Source organism: Thalassophryne amazonica, chromosome 11 (genome assembly GCF_902500255.1).
Source record: "Thalassophryne amazonica chromosome 11, fThaAma1.1, whole genome shotgun sequence".
In the NCBI taxonomy this organism is placed as follows: Eukaryota; Metazoa; Chordata; class Actinopteri; order Batrachoidiformes; family Batrachoididae; genus Thalassophryne; species Thalassophryne amazonica.
This window is the reverse complement of record NC_047113.1, coordinates 18,636,430-18,658,546: the sequence shown is the minus strand read 5'-3', so window position 1 is coordinate 18,658,546 and position 22,117 is coordinate 18,636,430. Positions and strand designations below refer to the sequence as shown.

Sequence of the window (22,117 nt, the reverse complement as noted above, 5' to 3'; positions counted from 1 at the left end):
ATATCATTTAATCAAAATTAAATCAAAGATTTAAGGACTTACAATATCCACGATACAACGAGCTGTCAGAGGATACACCAATGTATTTGTCTCTGTTCTTCTTTGCTTTTTTCCTCTCTTCCCTGAGTCTCTCATCATCCTGGACAAATTCGACCAGATCTTTCACCTTCTGACGTACATTTGTTCCTTGGTCCTTCCCATTTTCATCTAGAGAGATATCAATAGTGCATTTCTGAAAACTTCCCAGTACACCCAGCAATTCCAACAGCACTCTAAAACATACTTGGTTGGGGGCATGAAATCCAACAGGAAAAGTGGGTTAAGCATTCATTTTCGAAGCTTAATTTTCATGCATTGTGACATTGCAACTCAATAAAATTGTTCTTACAATACTGATATGCTGACAGCTTACAGAGTAAAAAGTAAAAGAAATGATGTGTAGTAAGTGCTGCAGCAAAAGATTAAGAATACACAGAACCTTACCTACAAAGTGGTAGCTTTCTAATGACCTCAGGTCATAAAGGTGTTCTCGGGCACTGGTAACAACCCTTTCTGAACCATTTCTGATCAGATGGGACAACAGCAGCAAAGACTGAGGATCAGAAACAACAGCGGTTACACCAGTTTTCCTTCCTGGGACCATTTTTGGTAGGTACTGCCTACTAAAGACTGAACAATGGATACTGATGATTAAATTCTGGATTTGTAGGCCATTCCACCAGGGGGTCGTAAATCATCTATATATTAAAAGCCAAGTGTGTATTTGTGTGCGTTTACCTTCCATCACGGAGAAACTGGGGAAAGCTGACATTTGATGTTTGGTATGCTTATGTATTTTGGGTAAAGGATGAACGCCATGAAAACGGAAAGTTGATAGGACAAATATATTTGGAGAAATTGGGGATATTACGTAACAACAGTGGGGGGGGGGAGATGATGTTATCACCATTAATCAGTCCCTGGTAACCAGACAAGCTCTGAACAAAGGAAATATTTCGACCTTGCCAGGTGTAAATGTGACGTCAACTAAACGCGCCAAATTTGTCAATTATTGGCAAAACATTCTCATTTTAATTTCCTGCACTTTCAGTTAAACTCATTATGGAAACTTTGAATAATGTCAGCTACCTATTTTATAAACACTACCCAATCTACAACCCGTAGATCCACACAGGCAACACGCTAGTGTAAACAATATTAGCTAAATAGTGTAAACAATATTAGCTAAATGCCATGATGACCTGGGTTGGCACTTGACTCGCCTTATTGTTGAACCACTGTCATTTATGTCAGGAAATATTCCACATGCAAAACAATTCCACACTTGAACTGGAATATTCCCAACAGCACAGCCTGTACTGTTCATGGGCTCAAATCGTCTGATCCACATGTGATAATGCATTGCCATTTATTAAACGAGAAGCTGCAATATTCCAAAACAGTACGCTTCATGCTGTGTACACAGACTCAAACTACAGCACCACGCTCGTACAGCGAAAACCTCTGCCAACACTAGTTTCTAATTCCACAAAGTTTTACCTTGAAAACAATTTTCAAGGTCAAAGTCCTGTTAGAAGTGGTTTTTCAGAAGCTAAATTAGAGGTGAGCAAATGTCAAGAGTATGTATTTTGTTCATACACTTGAATCAAAGTTGCTTTTGGTGTTGTCACGTTTTTTCCCCCCTTTCTCCCTCAACCTTTTCGGTTTCTGAATTCTTTTTAGATAATTTTCACAGAACATTGGTTATCTTTGCTATGCACAATTTCTCATCACTTTTTGATGCTTGGTTTCTGACTAAAAACTAGAAGATAGATAAACAGGCATAAAATTAAAACCTCCATCCAATTTTGGTGGTGTAGGTAAATCCATAACAGAAAAAAGAGGGACAGCGGCACTTTTGATTGAAATATAATGTATAAAGTACACCAAATGGGCTTTTCAATATTAAATTTACACCCACCCATCTTCAACCAAGGGTTGCGGGGAGATGGAGCCTTTCCCAGCAGTCACAGAGCATGAGGCAGGGTACACCCTGGACAGGACACCAGCCTGTCACAGGGCCACAATTTGACCTTGCAAATTGAACAATGAATTTAAATGTCCTCAAAAGCCGCAATCCATATCAGATCAGGATCAAACTTTGTCAGGTGATAGTGAGTGCCAGTCTGCAATCCACTTTCAAATATGAGGGTAACTGGGGCATCTTTGATTAAGATAGAATGTCAAATATATATTAAAAGGGGTTTTCAATGTTAAATTTAAATGGTAACAAAATCTGTCGATCGATACGATCCTACATAACACTCTTAAATATGAAAGAAATTCAATTTTTTTTCCATTCAATGTTAAAGATGGGGATTTTTTCCAATTTTTCAAGATTTTTCCTGGCTTTGACCTTTGATCTTGCAAATTGAATCAGTTCTTGCCTATCAGGATATGAATCTTCAGTAAAGATTTCATAATATATGAAAAATTGTGGGTTCCAGGCTGTTCACAAATACAAAGGCGAAAATGATCACCTCTTACTTCGGTGGCGAAGGTAATAAAATCCAGCCTTTCCTCCGATCACAAAATGGAGGCATCCCAAACAATTAGGCTAACGTATTAGAAGAGGTCATTATCTTTTGAAGAAGATCGATTCTTTATTCTGAAAAACCACACTCTTTAATAAAAGATATTTTTTTTAATCCATTTGGAATATACTCAACTGGACTGTGTGAAAAACAAGGATAGCTCTTTTAAGACTCCTGTGCAAAAGTGAATAACAAGAAAATGAATGTCAAGTTTATCTTTTACAAATGTACTACAGAAGAGTTTTCAAATGTTTCATTGCATTGTATGTTTACCTCACATATAGTAGTTTACTCACATTTTGTGCCTGGTATATTAACAGTATTTAGCTTGTTAGCTGCACTCCTTACTGATGTGTATGCCTTATAAATAAATAATGCAAAGATTAAATTCATTTTGCTTTTTGGTGCATGAAGTGGTAAATGCAACTTATACAGAAGTGTTCAGAATAATAGTAGTGCTATGTGACTAAAAAGATTAATCCAGGTTTTGAGTATATTTCTTATTGTTACATGGGAAACAAGGTACCAGTAGATTCAGTAGATTCTCACAAATCCAACAAGACCAAGCATTCATGATATGCACACTCTTAAGGCTATGAAATTGGGCTATTAGTAAAAAAATAAATAAAGTAGAAAAGGGGGTGTTCACAATAATACAACCCCTGGCCAAAATTATGGAACCACCGGCCTCGGAGGATGTTCATTCAGTTGTTTAATTTTGTAGAAAAAAAGCAGATCACAGACATGACACAAAGCTGAAGTCATTTCAAATGGCAACTTTCTGGCTTTAAGAAACACTATAAGAAATCAGGAAAAAAAAATTGTGGCAGTCAGTAACGGTTACTTTTTTAGACCAAGCAGAGGGAAAAAAAATATGGAATCACTCAATTCTGAGGAATAAATTATGGAATCATGAAAAACAAAAGATCGCTCCAACACTTCACTAGTATTTTGTTGCACCACCTCTGGCTTTTACAACAGCTTGCAGTCTCTGAGGCATGGACTTAATGAGTGACAAGCTACTCTTCATCAATCTGGCTCCAACTTTCTCTGATTGCTGTTGCCAGATCTGCTCTGCAGGTTGGAGCCTTGTCATGGACCATTTTCTTCATCTTCCACCAAAGATTTTCAATTGGATTAAGATCCAGACTATTTGCAGGCCATGACATTGACCCTATGTGTCTTTTTGCAAGGAACGTTTTCACAGTTTTTGCTCTATGGCAAGATGCATTATCATCTTGAAAAATGATATCATCCCCAAACATCCTTTCAATTGATGGGATAAGAAAAGTGTCCAAAATATCAACATAAACTTGTGCATTTATTGATGATGTAATGACAGCCATCTCCCCAGTGCCTTTACTTGACATGCAGCCCCATATCATCAGTGACTGTAGAAATTTACATGTTCTCTTCAGGCAGTCATCTTTATAAATCTCATTGGAACGGCACCAAACAAAAGTTCCAGCATCATCACCTTGCCCAATGCAGATTCGAGATTCATCACTGAATATGACTGTCATCCAGTCATCCACAGTCCACGATTGCTTTTCCTTAGCCCACTGTAACCTTGTTTTTTTCTGTTTAGGTGTTAATGATGGCTTTTGTTTAGCTTTTCTGTATGTAAATCCCATTTCTTACAGTTCGGTCACAGACGTTGACTCCAGTTTCCTCCCATTCGTTCCTCATTTGTTTTGTTGTGCATTTTCGATTTTTGAGACATATTGCTTTAAGTTTTCTGTCTTGATGCTTTGAAGTCTTCCTTAGTCTACCAGTATGTTTGCCTTTAACAACCTTCCCATGTTGTTTGTATCTGGTCCAGAGTTTAGACACAGCTGACTGTGAACAACCAACATCTTTTGCAACAATGCATAATGATTTACCCTCTTTTAAGAGTTTGATCATCCTCTCCTTTGTTTCAATTGACATCTCTCGTGTTGGAGCCATGATTCATGTCAGTCCACTTGGTGCAACAGCTCTCCAAGGTGTGATCACTCCTTTTTAGATGCAGACTAATGAGCAGATCTGATTTGATGCAGGTGTTAGTTTTGGGGATGAAAATTTACAGGGCGATTCCATAATTTATTCCTCAGAACTGAGTGAGTCCATATTTTTTTCCCTCTGCTTGGTCTAAAAAAGTAACCGTTACTGACTGCCACAATTTTTTTTTCCTGAATTCTTATAGTGTTTCTTAAAGCCAGAAAGTTGCCATTTGAAATGACTTTAGCTTTGTGTCATGTCTGTGATCTGCTTTTTTTCTACAAAATTAAACAACTGAATAAACATCCTCCGAGGCCGGTGATTCCATAATTATTGCCAGGGGTTGTAGTAGTGTGGCATTCAGTCAGTGAGTTCGTCAATTTTGTGGAACAAAGAGGTGTGAATCAGGTGTCCCCTATTTAAGGATGAAGCCAGCACCTGTTGAACATGCTTTTCTCTTTGAAAGCCTGAGGAAAATGGGACGTTCAAGACATTGTTCAGAAGAACAGCGTAGTTTGATTAAAAGTTGATTGGAGAGGGGAAAACCTATACACAGGTGCAAAAAAGTATAGGCTGTTCATCTACAATGATCTCCAATGCTTTAAAATGGACAAGAAAAAAAACCAGACGCGTGGAAGAAAACGGAAAACAACCATCAAAATTGATAGAAGAATAACCAGAATGGCAAAGGCTCACCCATTGATCAGCTCCAGGATGATCAAAGACAGTCTGGAGTTACCTGTAAGTGCTGTGACAGTTAGAAGACACCTGTGTGAAGCTAATTTATTTGCAAGAATCCCCCGCAAAGTCCTTCTGTTAAATAAAAGGCGTGCAGAAGAGGTTACAATTTGCCAAAGAACACATCAACTGGCCTAAAGAGAAATGGAGGAATATTTTGTGGACTGATGAGAGTAAAATTGTTCTTTTTGGATCCAAGGACCGCAGACAGTTTGTGAGACGACCCCCAAACTCTGAATTCAAGCCATAGTTCACAGTGAAGACAGTGAAGCATGGTGGTGCAAGCCTCATGATATGGGCATGTTTCTCCTACTATGGTGTTGGGCCTATATATCGCATACCAGGTATCATGGATCAGAGGTCATGTTGCCTTATGCTGAAGAGGACATGCCCTTGAAATGGGTGTTTCAACAAGACAATGACCCCAAGCACACTAGTAAACGAGCAAAATCTTGGTTCCAAACCAACAAAATTAATGTTTTGGAGTGGCCTGCCCAATCCCCGGACCTAAATCCAGTTGAGAACTTGTGGGGTGACATCAAAAAAGCTGTTTCTGAAGCAAAACCAAGAAATGTGAATGAATTGTGGAATGTTGTTAAAGAATCTTGGAGTGGAATAACAGCTGAAAGGTGCCACAAGTTGGTTGACTCCACGCCTCGCAGATGTGAAGAAATCATGAAAAACTGTGGTTATACAACTAAATACTAGTTTAGTGATTCACAGGATTGCTAAAAAAGCAGTTTGAACATAATAGTTTTGAGTCTGTAGTGTCAACAGCAGATGCTACCATTATTGTGAACACCCCCTTTTCTACTTTTTTTTTTTTTTACTAATAGCCCAATTTCATAGCCTTAAGAGTGTGCATATCATGAATGCTTGGTCTTGTTGGATTTGTGAGAATCTAATGAATCTACTGGTACCTTGTTTCCCATGTAACAACAAGAAATACACTCAAAACCTGGATTCATCTTTTTAGTCACATAGCACTACTATTATTCTGAACACTACTGTACTTTGGTGTGACTTGTATACGATTTTTCTCTTGAGGTATTTTTGGACAGGTGAAACTTTATTTTCTATACTCACATACTCCAATCAAGGGTCATGGGGGGGTAGAGGCTATTCCAGCGGTCATACGGCATGAAGCAGGGTGGACAGGATGCCGGTCTATCACAGGACCACGTATAGACAAACAAATTCTTGCACTCTCGCATGCACACCTACGGTCAATTTAAAGTTTAGAATTCACCTAACCTGCATTGCATCTTTGGAAGTGGGAGGAGGGAACATACGCAAACAAGGAGAGAACATGAAAACACCACAGGTGGGAAACAATCCCACCAGTGCAACTTATACTTTGGAAAATATAGTCCACATATTGCCCTTAGTTATTTTTCTAAATTTACACATTGCAAGCTTTCACACTGTTCAGGTTAAAACTCATGTTGGATTAAGTGGGGCCCAAATTTTTGACAGTCTTTAAAATAACGTCGAGCTCAAGCTTTCAACCCCTGTGCCACAGTTAAGTATGTCACATTTAAGTGATAGTGTCAGTGCCATGACAAACCTTGTAGACTCTCCTCCAGTTCTTTTTGTTGTCTCTCAACATGCGGGCCCACAACATGTTCATCACCTCTGGGAATTGCTCATACATGAAGGTAGCTCTGATTTCAGAAACATTTGCAAAAGAAAGGATAGGGAAGATATTTTCTTATCAGTGAAGTCAGTTAACATAACATGTCAGAGTTATAATCTTAAAACAAAAACAAAACTGTTCTACACATCTTTCACTCAGAAAACACAACACCTGCACAAACGAACCATTTAAACAGTCATTAAAAGTTAAGAGCAATGAATAAAATATTTCACGAATGTTAATCATTGGAATTTTGCATATTATGAGTTGTATTAGCTGCAACCAACAAAGACTTGAATGTCACTGACTTATTTAATAAACTCTCATGTTTGCATCACCAATGAATGATAGTTTTAATACATTAACTTGACCTTGTCTTCTAAACTAGAACTGTGATTAATTCTTCAGATTTTCACGTCATCCTGACCCGAGCCACAGCATGTGTACATCCATCAATTCGTATGATATTCTCTATATAATTTTAACCTCTTAAACCCTAGAGTCCTCAAATTTGGGGACTTGCCCTGTTTTGGAACATTTGAACACTCATAACTAACCAATGCTGACACCAACATAATGTCAAGCGAAGTCTCATCTACAAAAGTATCCACTTCAATCACATAACTAACCACAGCTGAAATGCCAAGGAAATAAAAGACATAAATCGGAATTCATTTTTTGGGAAAAGAATACCAAGTATTTACTTTAAATTTTTTTGCATCCACAACATCCCCTAGGACCTGTCTTTTAGCTGATCCAAACTTTCGCATTTTTGACCTTGTACAAGCTGAGAAATAAATCATAATGTATGTGTATGTGATTTTGGTGAAATTGGCTCTAGGGCTTAAGGGGTTAAGGAACACCACTCTGACCACTCAATGTCACCCAAGCACAACATCCCAAATACTTTGTTCTATTTGTCTTATTGCAATTATTTACTTACTGATACACAATAGTCTAATGGAATCTCAATGTGCAATATTATTAAACTGTATGCATTTATGTAATATCTAATCTGACTTGGCATGAGCAAATGTTCAATATTAGAGGCCTTCATTCAGATTGGTGGATTTTATAAAAAAAAAAAAACAAACAAAAAACAAAACAAAAAGGAAAACTAGACCACCACGCTCGTACAGCGCAAACCTCCACCAACACTAGTTTCTAATTCCACAAAATTTTACATTGGGAAACTCAAGGTCAAAGTCCTGTTAGAAGTGGCTTTCCATAAGCTAAATTAGATGTGATCAAATGTCAGGAGTATTTTGTTCATGCACCTGAATCAAAGTTTTTTGTAATGTCAGGTTTAGGTTCTGTGGGGGATTAAGGACTTTACCCAAGAACCCTTAAAGTAGACCTGCATTGAAATAAATGCAGTCAGATCTTTGGACCAAAAAATGACTTATATTTACACATAAGATCCTTCTGATGTAGTAAAGTAAATCTGCAAGCCCAGATCTGTCATTCAATGGAGAAATCTTCATTTAAAAATGAGAAATTTACAGCTAAAATTTAGCCCTCCGCAAAACTGTCATCACATCCGGGACGCTGCTGAAATGTCAGGGAGAAGACCCTATCCCAGCATGCATTGCGCGCGGCAACTGTAATTTGTGGATTTACGTTAGTTTGCATCTGCACCTTTTTCTTGTCTTATACAGAAAGATCTACTTTTTAAAACTTCATATTGTCTTGCGGTACGTTTGGTGAGTACACATTTCTTTTATTTGTGCTTGAAAATTATTTTGGGGGACTTTTTCATATGCCCGTTTGATTGAGTGGTGTCGCATTGAAAATCTACTGTCTTTCGCCTCCGGTGTTACCGTCGCGGGGTACGGAGGCGAGACCCGCAAAGAATCCAAGTCATTAAAAAGATATAAACCCCTCTCAGCGGCCACGGGGCTCTGCGGCTCCGATTACCGAGACGTGCGGCGCTGCGGATTTTGCCACAAGAAGTCTGTCCTTGCGAGCAACAGGTGTCACCGGCCGCTCCGCATCAAAACGGCGAGCGTAGTCTCTGGACTTGTGCCAAGTTGGCTGCACCTCCATTCAGTAGACAGAGTTGTGTCTGCGGCTGCACAGCAGACACGGGGGTGTGAGTGGCCCGCGGCAGAATTTAACAAGCGCATGCACTCGGTAAGCGCAATGGAGGCAGTGAGAGCGAGGCGTCGGGGAAGAATGGCGCCCGCTGTCGATGCCGCCGCTGATCTGAGCATGCAGAGCTGTATCACGCATTCATTGCAGCTTACTTTTGGATGTTGAAACCAGGATGTGTATAACAGTAACATTACTAACAGATAAAATCAATTTCAATGCGGGATCGGACTGAAGGCACGAGCGCGTCGTCTTGTCCCCGACGTCATGGAAATGATCCGGATGTACAAACTGTTTTCACGGAGGGCTAAATTTTAGCTGCAAATTTGTCATTTTTAAAACGAAGATTTCTCCGCTGAATTACAAATTTGGGCTTACAGATTTACTTTACTGCATTCACAAGGATCTTATAAATACATATCAGCTATTTCTTTCTGAAATCTGACCACATTTATTTCAATGCAGGTCTACTTTAATGATTTTCCAGTCAGGCTGGTGTTTGAACAGAGGATCCTCTGGTCTCAAGCCCAATGCTTAACTACTAGACCATCACCTCCCAGGAGTATGTATTTAGTTCATGCACTTGAATCTAATTTTTTTTTTTGGTCTGGGGGGGGGGGGGGGGGGGTTGTCAGGGATTTTTTTTTCTCAACTTATTTGGTTTCTGTATTCTTTTTCAGATCATTTTCACAGAACATTGGTTATCTTTGCTATGCACTTGGTTTATGACTGATAACAGGAAGATAGACAAACGGGCATAAAACTTGAACCTCCGGCCAATTATGGTGGTGTAGCTAAATCCATAACAGAAAAATAAGAGTGATTGGGGCACTTTTGATTGAGATACAATGCAAAATGTACACAAAATGGGCTTTTCAATATTAAATTCAAATGTCCACAAAATCCACAACCCAGATCAGATCAGGATCAAACTTTGTCAGGTGATAGTGAGTGCCTGTCTGCACCCCACTTTCAAATATGAGAGTGAATAGGGTAGGTTTGATTAAGATATAATGTAAAATATATATTAAAAGGGGTTTTCAATGTTAAATTTAAATGGCCACAAAATCTGTAATCTTGATCAGATCCAGATTACTCTCAAATATGAAAGAAATTTGATCATTTTGACAGAGTTATGAATTTTTTTTAAACTTGTTCAATGTTAAAGATAGGAATTTTTCCAATTTTCCAAGATTTTTCCTGACTTTGCCCCCTGACCTTGACAATTGAATCCCTTCTTGCCTATCCGTATATGAATCTTCAGTAAAAATTTCATAACGACATGACAAATTGTGACCTCCAGGCTGTTCACAATCAGGCAGACAAACAAACAGGGGCGATAACATAACCTCCTCCAGCTTCATTGGTAGAGGTAAAAAGACCACTGAGACATCCCTTTTCCAGTTAATGATTTCACAAGCTTTCAGCTGTTCTACTTTACTGACAAATACCTTGGAGCCTTTTATCAGAACAGAGTACAACGAAAACACCACAGACAGAAGAGTGAGCAATGATGTCGTCGTCTCGATCTTACCGGGCAATTTCACTCATCAACTGCCCTGAGGGTCCCCAAGGGTCATCATTGGTGGCTTCTCTGACTTTAGATTCCACTTCTGAGTAGTTCATCACTACATTTGTTCTGTAAAAGACAAAACAAATGTTACAACCACACCAGTTCACAGCCCTTCTGACGGAATCCTGTGTGGCATACTGACACGACATTTCAGTAAAAAAAATATATGCCCTTCACAAAGATGAAATAACTCATGACAACCACACCCATTCACCTGAATGAAACAACAGGCTGATTGGGAGTGCTTGGACACACACTGAACTTAATAATTACACAAAATCATAATACGAAGGAAACCTTTGCTCACTGGCCAGACATCAGTAAAGAATAAACCGAAAATGTGATGAAGGTTACTTGGGTTTTAAAAAGGAATAGTTTGCACCATGTGTCATGCTTAGTTATCACATTACAGAGTAACACATGTATGTCACATGTCATAGAATCCAGTGGAACATTGTTTGACATTCAACACGGTCAAAACTATTCCATTTATTAATCCTATTAGCTCAACCAATAATTTGCATCACTTTTTACCAAAATTGGAGCAACTTTAACTTTTGACCCATATACAAATTGAAATTGACCTTTGTCACCATTTTGGCTGTTTTTAACCCCATAACTCCATAGAAGTCAGTCATAGATAGTCCAAACTATACCTTATTGGAATCTTTATGATCAGACAAATAATGTAGTATACTTTTCAATATTATTGGTGCACTTTTAAAATTTGACCCCTTTGTAATTCTTGAATTGACCCCTACCTAGCTGACTATTTAAAATTCAAGTGGCTCATTGGTATCTCCAAGAGTAATGTCTAAGGAGTATTTAGTGCTTGTATCACCATTTGAAAGATTGTTTCAGTTATTTGCTGCACAATAAAACACACACACACAAATTAACTTACTTTTCCATAAAATTATGATTTGCCTTGTTTAAGGCAACATCATAAAAGTTATATAAAAGTCACTGCCAATGCAAAACACAGTAAAGTGATTTTTAGGTATCAACTGCCTGCTTGTAATTAAAAGCTTAAGTCAGAACTATTTTTACTGTTACATTCTTATAAGTATAACCTGAAACACTGCTTCATACTCCTGCCAAATCAGCAAAAGCACAAGGCCTGAAAGAAGCTCTGATCTGATTGGGAGCCAACTGCTTTCTGTGGTTCTGTAGAATGCAATACTGTAAGGAACAGTGGTAATGCCCATCTTTTAGTAGAAGTCAATAACTTCAAAAAATGCACTGCAATGTCGAATAATATTAACTTCAGAGTGTGCCATGTGTTATAGGAGTTTCATGTTCTTGGTTCATGGACAAAATTCAAATATAGATCTACATTAACCTTAAGTTTATTTCAGGACCAGCTATAATATATGTCTGGGAAAATGGTCCACAGGGTCTCTGCAGAGGCATATTTAACAGTCTCGCTAATAACTGCGTGCTTTGCTATATAGCACATACAGTTTTGGGTCTCTCACTTAAAATGAGGACAACATAGAAGAAACAGATGAAATGATAAATCAGCTTATCTATTTACACCACAGCAGCGGCCCTTGCTCACAAGTCTCAGCCAGATAAAACGGAAGTTGTGATGCTTTCTCATCATGACACATTATCACGTCGGCTTCTATAACACCCCATCTGTAACTCACTTCTTTCAGCATTATCAAACAAATTCTTTACATATTGCTACTCTAAAAATATGAAAACTTGTTAATGTTTTGCACAAGATTTTGTTCAAAGATCCACCTCTGAGAAATGTTGCTCCTAACTTCTGCAACTATGACTCAATCATAACAGGATGTGTTTTATGCCAGCTCATCAATGTAACTTCCAGCATAGCAACACTTTGTGTACATTTGGTTTGAGATGAAAATTAATTTTCTTGAATCTCCAAAAACAACCCTCCCTAATTCAAAACAAAAGTCACATTTAGCTCTTTTCAGTCTCCCTCAGCCAGTATCCCCTCTCTTGCTGAATTGAAAATAACCTACGTAAGAGGTTGCATTCCTGGGACACGAGTGCAAGTAACAAGAATGCATTCTTGGTGAGAACCAAGAACGCATTCTTGGTGAGAACCAAGAACGCATTCTTGGTGAGAACCAAGAACATGCTATTGTCCAAGTCTGAAAATTTGGCTGCTAGACTTTTGAAGTGAGTGAGTACCTGTATGAATGTGTGTGTGGGGAGCTGACCAAAGCTCTGAACAACAGGCCAGCATGTTCAGATGTACTCAGCTGTCATTAAAAAAAACCCCAACAATCCACAGGACAAAAGCATTCTTTAAAAAGCACGCCAAGTTACCATTCCCATTTAGCCTGACATTAGCTGGTAGTCTTTGTCTTATCTTTAATGGGGAAGTGAAAAATAACTAGTGTGTTACAGAACTAAAATCATCACTTAGCTCAGGGGTGCCCAGCCTTTTTTGAACCAAGATCTAGTTTTAAAGTTGACAGTGTATCGAGATCTACCAAACCATATTGAAAGCCATAGTGTAGCCACAATTTATTATGCACCAATATAATAAAACTTTATCTTTGTTCCAACAAATTGTTAACAATAATAATACATTATTGGAGTAAATGTGCATGGTGCAAAGAATAAACACAAGCAGGCCTAGGACTGGTCCATAACAACACAACAAGAAACAACCCAAATGATACAATTTTCGATGTCAATTTATTTTCATTTACATAGCGCCAAATAATAACAAAGATGCCTCAAGGCGCTTCACACAAGTAAGGTCTAACCTTAACCCCTAGAGCAAGCACCCAGGTGACAGTGGTAAGGAAAAATTCCCTCTGATGATTTGAGGAAGAAACTTTAAGCAGATCAGACTCAGAGAGGTGACCCTCTGCTTAGGCCATTGTAGCAACACAACTGACAAGAACAATTTACAAAACAAATATACAGGAAATTTTGCCGGTGCACAGGACAGGAGGGTTGCAGAAGTGGACACCACACCCATCTCTTTATGGAGCCACACCTCAAACAGAGAGAAAAAACAGAATCAGGCATCGGAAAGACAACAAATACAGGTGTTGCAGACCGAATGACCCCCCTAAAAATTGGTCCGCCATGCCTTCACTGTAATTTGGGACCACAACAGCACATCTGAGATGGACTCTCAACACCCAAAGCGATCAAAGGGGATTAACATGATTATTAACCATCAGATGACAAGGTACAACCTCTTAAATCATTCTACAGTCAGTTTTAAGCAGAAAAAAGGTCGTTTAAGCAGAAAATGAGGCGATAATCCATGAGGTGCTACTGACACTCTGAAATGACATAGGCACTGCAACAGCTGTAGCCCTCTGATCGGTCCGCCGTCTTTTATAATGTTATAATTCTGAATTTATGTGGAAATAATTGTTGTACAAAAGCTTCAGATATCTGTCGCTGAGACAGAGGAGGACTGGAGTGCAGTCTGAAGCAGAAACGAGGTGATAATCAGTGAATTGCTGGAGTTCCGAAATGACGCATGCGCAGTGACGGCAGGGCAGACCAATTTTTAAGGGGGACCCTTCAGTTGGCGACACCGGCGTTTCAAAGCCACGTAAACAACGGCTAGGGAGGATGTGGATGGTGTTGATTCTGCAAGTTCACGAGCGATTATGATAACACGTTCGCCAAAGTTGAGAGGGTTATCTAGAAGAGGTGTAGCACCTGTGATGAACTTCTGCTGTGCCCCGATGTTGTCTTGTTGTCCATACTTCACGAGGTGTGTTTATATTGTGCCCTAAACCGGAACTCTGCTGAAACCGACCTTTCACTTAAGTCACAAACTGCGAGACGGTGCAAGCTTCACAACTGCGAAACAGCAAATATTTTTTAGTGTGAGGATCTCATTCTCAATAACACAGATATCCAGGTTGAAGAGTGATGTCTCAGAAATTCTTTAATTTTGGGCAACAATTCAGAAAACCGTTCCAGTAATTTACCTCTGTGCGCAGCAGCAGATCTGCACGTCTCCTCCAGCTGCACACAGAACAAACACCTCTGCAGACTCCTGGCCTGAACAGAACACGCAATCTTGTTAGCCACATCCATCATGTCTAAAATATTTATGAACGGTTGTGCTGCTAGGCGACTTCTCAATTCCTGGACGTTTTGGGCATGCACAGGTGATTTAGCCGGTAAGTTTGCATCGTAGTTCTTGTGGCTCATTTTGAAATGCCAAGTCCAAATTCTCTTTCTTTGGAAAAGCTACATTTGCATTGCAGATCAGACAGATGGATTTACCATTCAAATAAATGAAAAAAAAAAATTCACGATTTGCAGCAGATATACACGTTTTAGGGGTCAACAACCTCATCCCTCATCTCAGTCAGCAGTCACCTCAAATGGAAACTAATAGTTATTCCACTCTCCACTACACATTATCACATTCAACTAGATCCACTGTCATTATTTAAACACCTGTAATCATTAATCCCAATAATTTTAGATAAAAGGTGAATCTAGATGTTACAATCATTAGATCATTTACAGGGTCCTATAAAACTACACATCCCATATAAATAGAAATACAGTGGGTATATATATATATATATATATATATATATATATATATATATATATATATATATATATATACACATATATACATACATATATACACACACACGAGGTCTATTAGAAAAATATCCGACCTTATTTTTTTCAAAAACCATATGGATTTGAATCACGTGTGATTGCATCAGACAAGCTTGAACCCTCGTGCACATGCGTGAGTTTTTCCACACCTGTCAGTTGTGTCATTCGCCTGTGAGCAGGCTTTGAGTGAGGAGTGGTCCAGCCCCCTCGTCGTCGTTTCATTGCCAGGAAATGGCGGAATGATTTGGGCTTTTTTTCCATCAGACTTTTTTCAGAAACTGTTAGAGACTGGCAGCTGGAAACCATTAGAAAAATTTATCTGGCTTTCAGTGAAAATGTTACGGGCTTGGAAGAGAATAAGGAGTGTTACTGTCGCTTTAAGGACGGCCCCCAGCGGCTGTGTGGGGCGCGCCGTGCGCTGAAGCCGCCATCGACAGGCTGAACGACCATTTCATTTCTAAACGGATGGCTGTCTGGATCCGTGACCATCATGTGCCATTTCTCTGGTTATCACAAGAGCTGGACATCAACCATTTTCCGGCAGATTTCACTTTTAACAAGAGATTTTGTCATGGAAAGCCGAGCGGAGGCTTCGCGCGTCACGATGGATTCGCTACTGGAGCGAGACAAAACCACCTCCGTTTTGGTCTCACAGGACGGCTTTGAGATGGCGTTCAGACAGCTGTCGGTAGTTGTTCCATCGAGTGATTATCTGAGAAATTGTGGATGTGCCTGGACATGCAAGAACATGTCCTGTGAGGCTTCATCACGGCGTTGCTTTGCGACATGCAGCACCGCTGCAACGCGCGAAGCCTCCACTCCTCTTTCCATGACAAAAACTCCTGTAACAGTGGAATGTGCCGTTCATTTCCAAACTGGACACTGTGTTTTATCCGGGACGTCGTCTGGCTAGCACAGGAATTGTGAAAAGACGTGGACATCAGCACTTTTTCGGCACATTGAGACAGACATGCGGAGGAATTCCGCGCGTCTACATTTTTTGCTAAATCAACTACCATCTGTCCTTGATACCATATCTACTCATTACTTCCTCATCACCTCTGTTCGCTTTGCCAAAATGCCCACTGAGGTCTGCTCCCATCACTGCTCTTTCATGCTTGAGCACACTCTCCACCACCTCATCTAATTCACTCCAGAAATCTTTCTCCTCCATCTCGCAACCTACCTGTGGGGCATAAGCACTCTTCAATTTCCAACTTCATACTCATCACCCTGTCAGACACTCGCTTAACCTCCAACACACTCTTCCTTTAAAAAGACCCCAACACCATTTCTCTTCCTATCCACACCATGATACAACAACTTGAACCCACTGCCATTGCTCCTGCTCTGGCTTCCCTTCCACTTGGTCTCTTGCACACGCAATATGTCTACCTTTCTTCTCTCCATCATATCAGTCAGCTCTCTCCCTTTACCAGTCATACTGCCAACATTCAAAGTCCTGACTCTCACTTCCTCCCTTCTAGTTTTACTCTTCTCCTGCTCAACTCAACTTTATTTATAAAGCACTTTAGAACAGCCACAACTGAAACAAAGTGCTGTACATGGGGGTAATAAAAAAAACAATAAAAACAGCAGAGAACAAATAAAACACGTAAAACAGGGCAAAATCTCATGCTACGTTAAAAGCCAGCGAATAATAGTGGGTTTTGAGGTTGGTTTTAAAAACAGACAGTGAGGCGGCTGTCTAGTGCGCACAGGTAAATCATTCCAAATTTTAGGAGCAGCAACAGAGAATTCTCTGTCCCCTCTCAGCGTTCACTTGGGTGAGGAGCAGCTGATCAGCTGACCGGAGGCACCATGCAGGGGCGTAGCGGTGAATAAGTTCAGAGAAGTACGGCAGGGCAAGGCCATTTAAAAATAAATAAAAGAATCTTAAAATTAACCACTGTCTGTGAACATGTTGTCCTCTTCTTCACCCAGCAGCAGCCCAATTTCTGCTGGCACCATGTTGCGCAACAGCACCGGTGGCGGTCGTCGATAACCCAGGCCTCAACTGACCCTGTATGGAAATTAGAATTTTAGTCTGCATTGTTGGGTTGGCTTGTCTTGTTTTATGCCCGATCCCCTTTCTGAAGCAACCCTACTCATTTATCCGGGCTTGGGACTAGCACTCAAGAGTGTACTAGTGTTAATCCTGAAAACGTGAATCAACTGCAAATCGTGAATTATCCGCAAACTGTTAATTGCAAAACGTGAATACTCAAAAATATCTCCCAAAACGTGAACACAAGTCTCACAAAACATGCTCGGAGTGCGCCGCGCTCTCAGACGCTGTGGGCGGTCTTTAAACAGGCTGGAGCACTCCTTAATCTGTGTAATCCCCATAAAATCGTCGCTGAAAGCCATATGAATTTTCCGAATGGTGTCCACCTGGAGGTCTTTCACAGTTTCTGGAAAAACTTGATGCAGCAAAGCTCCAAATCGTTCAGACATTTATTCGCAATAAAAATCAGACAAGAGGGGTGGACCACTGCTCACACAAAGCCTGCTCACAGGCGAATGACGCAACCGACAGGCGTGAAAAAACTCACGCATGCGCACGAAGGTTCAAGCTTGGCTGATGCAATCACACGTGATTCAAATCCATATGGTTTTTGCAAAAAATAAAAAGGTCGGATACTTTTCTAACAGACCTCATATGTTCTTGCAAAACATGAATGATATTAATGTTTTGCAAGACCTGCGTTCACGTTTTGTGAGATATTTTTTCAGTATCCACATTTCGCAATTAATAGTTTGCAGATGATTTGCAGCTGATTCACGTTTTGGGGGTTAACAACTGGCTGCAGACCCCATGTGGCTGGGATATGACAAACTTTAAGGCTAGCACCCTGCCTCCTTCTACCATCCTCATCAGGTGGTCGTGGCGTGCAATGACCTACTCGGCCGAATATCGGTCATTATGGGCGACTGGGCGTGGACGTCGGGCCTCTGAAAATGCATACCGCACGACAACTGCATATATACATTATTATCACTTACTGAGATACACATTAACAATATTTAATGTCATTTCAAAATGCACTACACCCAGCAAACGTATACATAAAAAGTTGTCTCACTTTAACTTTTGTCATGTTGGCTGGTACCGCGCTGTTCTCCAAATTCGTCAGGGCATCCTCATCAAGCTGGCTGCTATTCATTGTCGGACCATCCATGATAAAAATCATCCGGAATATCCATATTGGGACCAACACACACTTCTCACCTTTTCATGTTATTGTCTGCGGACAGTTCTTGGGTTGCGCATGATATGACGTCATCGGGCAGGTACCGACAGGTAGCATAAATGTAAATCTATGCTACCAGCCCAACAACGCCTCAGAAAGTGATAATAATGGAAAAATCTTTAGTTGCAGCCCTGGACAAGCTTAAATTCAATAAATGATGTTTCCAAATTCAGCCAGTAATTATGTTCATGATCTGAATAAATTATTTTTGTCACAGTTCATCAGTCCTAATTTGAGGAGACATTAACAAATATTACTGCTGTGATACATGTAAGAAGGTACAGTAGTGTACGAGGTCTGTCCATAAAGTATAGGTCCTTTTAATTTTTTTCAAAAACTATATGGATTTCATTCATATGTTTTAACGTCAGACATGCTTGAACCCTCGTGCGCATGCGTGAGTTTTTCCACACCTGTCGGTGACGTCATTTGCCTGTGAGCACTCCTTGTGGGAGGAGTCGTCCAGCCCCTCGTCGGAATTCCTTTGTCTGAGAAGTTGCTGAGAGACTGGCGCTTTGTTTGATCAAAATTTTTTCTAAACCTGTGACACACATCGAAGTGGACACGGTTCGAAAAATTAAGCTGGTTTTCAGTGAAAATTTTAACGGCTGATGAGAGATTTTGAGGTGATACTATCGCTTTAAGGACTTCCCACGGTGCGAGACGTCGCGCAGCGCTCTCAGTCGCCGTCGTCAGCCTGTTTCAAGCTGAAAACCTCCACATTTCAGGCTCTGTTGATGCAGGACGTCGTGAGAGAACAGAGAAGTTTCAGAAGAAGTCGGTTTCAGCATTTTATCTGGATATTCCTCTGTTAAAGGAGATTTTTTTTTAATGAAAGACGTGCGGGCGGATTGCAGCGTCGGCTCGCAGCCGCTGCGACGCTCCGCCACAGGAAAAACACCTCTGTTGGAAGCCTTAAGGACAAGCTGGAACATGTCCAGCTGTTAAACAATTTCTCATATACTCACTCCACTGAAAGCCATCAAAAGCCGCCTGGATTTTACAAATGGTTATCAACATGGAGGTGTTTTTCCTGTGCCGCCGCACTGCGGCGGCTGCGTCCCGACGCGTGGACCCATCCGCACGTCTTTCATTAAAAAAATCTCCTTTAACAGTGGAATATCTGGATAAAATGCTGAAACCGACTTCTTCTGAAACGTCTCTGTTCTCTCATGACGTCCTGGATCAATAGAGCCTGAAATGTGGAGGTTTTCAGCTTGAAACAGGCTGATGACGGCGCCTGAGAGCGCTGCGCGACATCTCGCACAGTGGGAAGTCCTTAAAGCGACAGTATCACCTCAAAATCTCTCATCAGCCGTTAAAATTTTCACTGAAAACCAGCTTAATTTTTCAAACCGTGTCCACTTCGATGTGTCTCACAGGTTTAGAAAAAATTTTGATCAAACAAAGCGCCAGTCTCTCAGCAACTTCTCAGACAAAGGAATTCTAACAAGGGGCTGGACGACTCCTCCCACAAGGAGTGCTCACAGGCGAATGACGTCACCGACAGGCGTGGAAAAACTCACGCACGCGCACGAGGGTTCAAGCATGTCTGACGTAAAAACATATGAATGAAATCCATATAGTTTTTGAAAAAAATAAAGAGGACCTATACTTTATGGACAGACCTCGTATAGTTTGAAAAATGTTATGTAAAAATATGCACATTTTAATTGTTGCACTTGTTCTTATCTTAAATAAATCAACACAGAAAAGTTTTGTGTGACTGATGTCTTTCCAAGGGCCCATGCCAAAAATAAAATGAACCATTTCATTTTTTTGTGATATGTCATTTATTTTGAAGAGATACGGTAAGACAAGCTCTCTGACCTGAGAAATGGCAGTTGTTTCAATAAAACAAAAATGCCCATCACGATGGTTTCTGAGCAATTCAATCAACAATCTTCATTTGACAAAGAACCATTTGAAGCCAGGGAGGTAATATGCGCTTGATTAAAAAAAAAAGAAGAATAAAAGAAAAAAGTTTAACATCTTCTACAGTTTGCTTAGAGCAGCTTAAAAGTAATAAAATACAATATTTTAGCTAGCTCTCTTCTCTTTATATATATATATATATATATATATATATATATATATATATATCATTCATACAACAAATCACACAAGTAAGGTCTAACCTTACCTACCCCCAGAGCAAGCACACAGGCGACAATGGTAACTTACTTGATTATCAACATTGCTGACCGATTAGCTGATTAACAAAATAATGACTTTAGGTCCAATGTTGTTTCAAAGAAAAGCATAACAAATGGTCGTCACAATCGTTGACATAAAAGCGTAATATATCTACAGGTGTCAGAACAAAAATGTCAGAAACTGACATAGTACCTTTATGTGTTTTTAAGGTGTTGAGTGAAATAGTCCCCATTCATTATCCAACCCAGCAGCTGTCAAGCTTTTTTTTTTTTGTTTTGTTAAAGGAGCTGTCAAACTAGATTAGCTGGCTAGCTTATCCTGTTAGCCTCATAGGCAGTAGGCACCATAATTAGCTTGTTAGCCAAGTAAGTTAGCTCAAATTGGCGGAGGAGAAACATGCAAAGAACCACCGGATAAAAATCTCATAACTCTGAAGATGTCACAATAACAGAGCAACTTCACAACAAGAGCTGTCAAAAAAAAAAGCACACAGTCGGGACAAATGCTGGCTGATGGACACAGCTAGCTAGTAGCATATAGCTAGCTAACATGTTAGACTTAGAGTGACGTCAAAGTTTTGGGTACGTGTCTCTTTCAAACAGGTAAACTCCACTCAGAAACAACACCAAATGTATTTTTGAGGATACTCACGCTTTGTCAACCAACTCCCGAACCTTCCACATGTTCAACATGTTGACGCCGTGTAGAAAAACTTTCTGCCTCGAGAAACGCTTTGTCAACACCGAAACCAATCCTTCAACTCTGGAAAGTAAACTCTTCACCTCTTTCAAGGAGGCGCACCAAAGGCAGGGATTGCGACACAGGACGTGCCGGTAACGTCAGCGCAAAGCCCCATGGGAGCTGTAGTTTCTAATGAATGAAACACACACACACACACACACACACACACACACACACACACACACACACACACACACACACACACACACACACACACACTTTTTTAACCGGCTCTTTTACTTGGCCAGCATTTTAGCTGTAAGCCATACACCCCTTTCTGCACACTTTCATTTGTAAGGGGCCATTATTGCAGCAAAAGTATTTGCAAATGTGTATTTCGGTCCACAAATGTGTAAAAATGGCCCCATACATTTGCGACTATTTATGGTGTTACATGACCAAACCTTTGGCAGTTGTAGCACCTGAGAACACATAACATATGTAGCAGGATGAAGTTCCTGGGTCCTGATTGAAAAGACGTTCCCGCTAGCTTGGCTAACGGGGAATTCCCCTTTGGCTGACCTGGTAGAGGAATGGTCTTTAGTGCGAGCCGTCTGGGGTTTGACCCCACCACCGTCCCGGCCACAAAGGTCCTACAGTCACAACTGCCGTTGTCGGCAGGATGTGGGTACTCACAGAACGTGCTTAAATGCACCTGTGACTTCGGGACGAAGTCAAAAATGGTGGGGAGATATGTAGCAGGATGAACTTCCTGGGTCCTGATTGAAAAGACGTTCCCGCTAGCTTGGCTAACGGGGAATTCCCCTTTGGCTGA

The 22,117-nt window shown here is 40.3% G+C and overlaps 1 protein-coding gene across 2 annotated transcripts in view; it reads right to left on the bottom strand.

Moving 5' to 3' along the window:
- clint1a (clathrin interactor 1a) overlaps positions 1-21,409 on the bottom strand; it is a 41,163-nt gene extending 19,754 nt beyond the window's left edge. The window contains exons 1-5 of one of the 2 annotated variants that reach the window (XM_034181183.1): positions 21,253-21,409; positions 10,553-10,657; positions 6,859-6,955; positions 484-592; positions 43-207 (exon numbers count right to left, since the gene is read on the bottom strand). In XM_034181183.1, the coding sequence (XP_034037074.1) occupies positions 43-207; positions 484-592; positions 6,859-6,955; positions 10,553-10,657; positions 21,253-21,293 (517 nt within the window). In that variant the 5' untranslated portion in view covers positions 21,294-21,409. The remainder of the gene's footprint in view (positions 1-42; positions 208-483; positions 593-6,858; positions 6,956-10,552; positions 10,658-21,252) is intronic. The other variant, XM_034181184.1, reaches the window with a different exon arrangement.
- Between the last annotated feature and the right edge of the window lie 708 nt (positions 21,410-22,117).